The sequence below is a fragment of the Cephus cinctus genome, unplaced genomic scaffold (genome assembly GCF_000341935.2).
Source record: "Cephus cinctus unplaced genomic scaffold, Ccin1 Ccin1_scaffold0640, whole genome shotgun sequence".
Taxonomy (NCBI): domain Eukaryota; kingdom Metazoa; phylum Arthropoda; class Insecta; order Hymenoptera; family Cephidae; genus Cephus; species Cephus cinctus.
The window spans coordinates 23,116-28,146 of NW_014333279.1; the positions used below are offsets into that span (position 1 = coordinate 23,116).

At 59.1% G+C, this 5,031-nt stretch overlaps 1 protein-coding gene across 1 annotated transcript in view; it reads right to left on the minus strand.

Moving 5' to 3' along the window:
• Window positions 1-2,633, minus strand: part of LOC107269401 (involucrin-like) — an 8,979-nt gene extending 6,346 nt beyond the window's left edge. Inside the window, exon 1 of the mRNA XM_015743198.1 lies at window positions 2,516-2,633. Within this exon, the coding sequence (XP_015598684.1) occupies window positions 2,516-2,633 (118 nt within the window). The remainder of the gene's footprint in view (window positions 1-2,515) is intronic.
• Between the last annotated feature and the right edge of the window lie 2,398 nt (window positions 2,634-5,031).

The following is a 5,031-nucleotide window of genomic DNA, read 5'->3' on the forward strand; positions in this document are numbered from 1 at the left end:
CCCCCCCCCCCGGTTGAGAAGGACCAGGCCCAGGGCGGCTGCCCAATCGAGCACCGACGCTCCCCTGGCGTCCTCACGCGCAAACCCCCAACGAGGGGAGGCCGCGTTGAAGTCCCCAGCCACTATGATCGAGGCATCGGGGCGACGTATCACCGCCGCCCCCACGCGATCCAAGAGTTCCTCCAATTGCGCAAGGGGTCGGTTAGGAGAAGCATACAGCCCCACTACCATAACTGACCCCCAGTCTACCGCGACAAAGTTCTGGCCCCTACAAATACCCGTTAGGGGGGAGCACCCCCCCCCCGGGCAATTGCCACCGAACCCCCACTGCTACCCGCCCAATCAGAGTGAGCCGGAACAGAGTAGGGCTCGGCGACAACCCCCAATCCCGCATCCATGCCCACCATGCTCTGGACAAAAAGGTCCTGAGCACGGCGGGCATGGTTTAAATTCGCCTGCAGGATAATTGCAGGAGCCATTACGAGGCCCTAACCTCCATAGGGGTTGTTTCCGCAGCTTCTTCTCGCCCCGCAGCCCCTGCAGCCCCGGACAGGCGCTCCGCCGCTGCCGCCTTGGGGCGCTCCGCCGCTGCCGCCATGGGGCGCTCCGCCGCCGCCGCCATGGGGCGCTCCGCCGCTACCGCCATGGGGCGCTCGACCACCCCTTCCCCCACCCCCTTTTTGGTAGCAGTGCAACCCTTTCCTCCCAGCCTGTGCCCCGCAGGGTTTCCCCTATCTGCACATATCGCACAGTGGGCATCGGCCGTGCACTGATTAGCCCTGTGCCCCTCCTGTCCACACGTGTAGCAGCACCCGAATCTATCCCGGGTGCTCCTACACGTGTCTCTCACGTGCCCAAACTCCAAGCATTTAAAACACTGGAGTGGGCGGGCCGGAAGGGTGTCAACTCTCGCCGACACCCAGCCGACCCTAATCCGTCCTTCACCCGCCAGCTTACGGGCACATGTAACAGGGCATCGCGCCCATACCGTTCCCATGCCTCCCTCTACTCGCCTGATGTTCCCGACACGTATAGCATGAATATCCCCTCCCCCTACCTTGTGTATTGCCTCCTTTACCTCCTCCGGGGTGCAGGAGTCATCAAGGTCCCGGATTCTTACCTCGGCCATTTTCACAGGCCGCAGAATCCTCGCCTCGCTGCCTATAACCTCCCTTAGTTTAGCGGCCAGCGCATCCGCCTTATCAGGCCCACCCGGGCCAGTGATCTCCAGGATCATGCCCCCCGTGGCGGCTCTTCTGGGGCGCACCCCCTCAATACCTATTTCCTCCAGGGAGATGTTTCCTTTGGCTTTTGCCAAGGCCTGCGCGTACGTACTACCCCCCTCCTTGGGAAGTGTAATGCTTATCGCTGCCGAACGGAGGGGGGGCGCGGCAAGGCCGCAGGTCGTGCTGCAGCCCTTTCCCGCTGGGCCCCAGCGCCCAACCCCGGTCCGGGGCGTCCCCCGACCAACGTCCGCACAGGAGCCGCGGGGACGACCGGCAAGGCTGGCGCCTTTGGCACCTGGGCTTTTTTCTTCCCTTTGCCCTTTTTTCCCTTTCCCCTTTGCGATTGGACCTCCGTCCAGTCGCTTCCCGACTCTGCGGTCTCCGTGCGGGACACCATCCCTTTCCCAGGAATCCCAGGGGGGGCCGGACTGACCGGACCTCCCGGAGAAGCTCAGCCCTCATGGCCTTGAACTTCTCATCCATAAGGCGCGATACCCTGCAGACGATGTCATCCGCGTTGGCATTTGTACCCACCCGCGCGATTGGGGTCAGGGTGGGAGGGGTAGCGGGTTTGCCCACCCCAGCCTTCAACACGTCTACGTCTCTAGTGAGGCGCCTAACGTCTGCCTCGAGTTCTTTTACCCGCGCCTTAAGGCGGAGGTTCTCTTCATTGGCGCTACCCGCAGCCGGTATCCTCATCCCCAGTTCTGTGACTGCTGCCTCGACCACCCTCGAGGCCTCCTTGAGGGTGCGCACGTACCCTCCCATGAGGTTCTTGGAGGTACGCGCTACTTTCTCGATGCTTCTCACACTCTCCACTACCTGCGAGCACAGGTCAACTGCGGGGCACCTCAACATTTCCCCCCCAAGTTCCTCCAGAGTTGGGATACCCCCGCCCGCCGTCCTTGGAGGATCAGGAAGTACCTCATCACCCTCGCTATCGACCGTCCCTATATAGACTCTCTTGGGGGCGGCAGCGCCACTGGCCGGAGGCAGAGCCCGCTTTCTCTTCGGCCGGGCCTCCGAAACTATCGAACTCAGGGAGAAGTCCGACTCCTCGCCGGCTTCAACCCCCGATCCCAAACCCACCGTAGCTATCGAGAGGGATGACCCCGCCGTAGATCCCCCTCGAGTAAGCCCCCGCCTTGTCCGTCCCCGCCAACTAAGGTCAGATGACGAGGGGGGGGGCATATTCCCCACCTCCGCCACCATTTCGATCTCCGCCTCTTGCGTAAAGCCCTCCTGCACCTGAGGTGCACACTCCTCCGAGGTGCTCGCAATGCGCTCACCCGTCTCAACCACTTGTCTTTCCAGCACCGCACTAGTGCTCGCGCCCGCCTCGCGCTCTCCCCCCTCACCACCTCCCCCTACATTTTGGTTATTTTTTATATTATTAGATTCTTCCATGTTAGTCCCACGAGAAGGTCGGAAATGTAGGTCACCCCGCGCAGAGCCGCCTTACGCGGGGAAGCCTTAACAAGTACTCCGGGATTCAGGCAGGTACCCCGGAGGAACCGTTCACGACTGCACTATTTAGCCTCCATGCAGCCATGCACCCATCGGCACGGTGTCTTGACACCTTGGGTTTGGAGGGTACCGGCGAGGGTATCTGGCGAGTACCTGACCAAGATGAGAGCGTATTTTAGCTACCTGAGTCCCCCCTCCCCTTGGAAGCCCAGCTAGATCTGTGTTACAACAACCTACACCCCGATCTAGCCATTCACATCTATCGCGAGGACATTCAAGACTTCTACGATTTTCAATTGAAATGTACCCGAGTAGAGTTATGGCGTGAGCGTGCCGCCAATTATCGTCCACCCCAACCCTCCGCCTACTCCGTCCTTCCCTCCGCGGCGTACGTCCCTCAAGGAGGGCCCAAAAAGGGCCGAACCGCAGCCCTCAGTCCCATCGCCCCTACCCTCCCTTCCGTACCACCTACCCTACCTCTTTCGCCCCAATCCGTTCAAGCAACCCCCTGTCCCGCGGACGACCCCGTGGGAATAGCAGGATTGCTACCACCCACCTCCTATGCCCAAGCCGCCCGCACCCTCCCACGACCAACCCCCTCCCGCAACCCTCCCCCGGCCATCCCCAGCCTCATGGCAAGACAAGCCGCGATGCCCACCCGTAGTTCTCCCACCGCGGCCCGCTCCTATAATTGTAGACAGTCAGGACATATCTATCGCGAGTGTCCCCAACCCTCGGATTCTTTTGTAGAATTTGCGGTCTGCCGGGGTATGACGCGAACACATGTACGCGTTGTCAACGCGTCCGCTCGGGAATCGCTCAAGTGGGGGGAACGCGGGCGAGCTCCCCCCCACGCCATTAATCGCCAACTTGAAGAATGCCCGGGAGAATCGCGTGGAAAATCCTAGCCCCGAGGACCCAATCCGTAGCCAACACCCCCCATTCCCCGACACCCTGCCTTGCGCCGAAGATTCACCCCCCGCGGACCACCAGCCCCTCCACGTATTAGATTCAGTGGATTTCCAAGTAGATGACCCTCGATATCACTTTGCCATTAATCTCTTGGGAAGGCAGCTAGTAGCATTGATAGACCCAGGTTCCACCCGCACGTACTTCGGAGGAGAGTTAGCGGAGGAACTGGGAGTATAGGCCCATAAAGCCACTGGCGGGGTCCAGGTGGCCAATGGAGCAGTAGTCCCGATCATTGGGGAAATTCCCACCCAGTTCGAGGTCAATGGCCACGTAAAAATCCTCCCCGTCCGTGTAGCCCTTTTGAACTACCCCGGAATTCTGGGAATAGATTTTTGTGAACTGTTTGGCATGAAAATTGATTATGGAGCTAGGACATCGACGACCCCCGGGACCACACCTCGAACGTTCCATTCCTACGGGCAAACGTCCCTTGTTATTCCCGCGTACCCCGAATTCGCCGGTTTGATTAAACCCACGCCTTCAGCAGAAGAGAAATTGAAATTTTTACTAGACCGATTGGTGACCGTGAACGCTACCGGAATCCTCAGCGCCACCTCCCTTGTGCAACATTCCATAGATGTCCAGGACCACACTCCCATCCGCCAACGTCCCCGAACCATCTCCCCCTATCTCCTCCAAGTGGCCCAAGCGGACGTAGATAAGATGATGAAGGAAGGAGTTATTGAAAGGTCCGACAGCCCGTGGCTGAGTAACCCCGTGATAAACCCGAAGGCTAACGGAAAGTATCGCTTCTGTGTTGATTTCCGCGATGTGAATAAAGTCACCCAGAAAGACGCGTACCCCCTCCCGAACCTCGATCATATTTTGGATGGCCTTCGTCGTGCCCGGTATATTTCCAAATTAGATCTTATTCAGGCCTATTTCCAAATCCGAGTAGACCCCACAAGTCGCCCCATCACCGCGTCTGCAGTCCCCGGAAGAGGCCTGTGGCAGTTTGTAAGGATGCCCTTCGGGCTGACAAATGCCCCCGCCACTTTTCAGCGTTTGATGGATCGACTGATTAGGCCCGATTAGGAACCCCACGTATTCGCTTATCTAGATGACGTTATCATTGCCACTGAGAGCGAGGAGGAACACTTCAAGTACTTAGAATTAACCCTGCAAGCCCTGTCAGATGCCGGGCTAGAAATTAACCGCGAAAAGACTGAGTTTTTCTGCCCGGAGATGCGGTACCTTGGATACCTCGTAACCCGCGAAGGATTGAAGATCGGGTGGTATGCCCGATTCATGGGAGCTATCTCTGAACTGAAAGTCCCCCTTGTGCGCCTTTCAGAAAAGGACACCAAGTGGCACTGGGGACCCGAGCAACAAGAAGCTTTCGAGGCCCTGCCACACGCCCTTACCC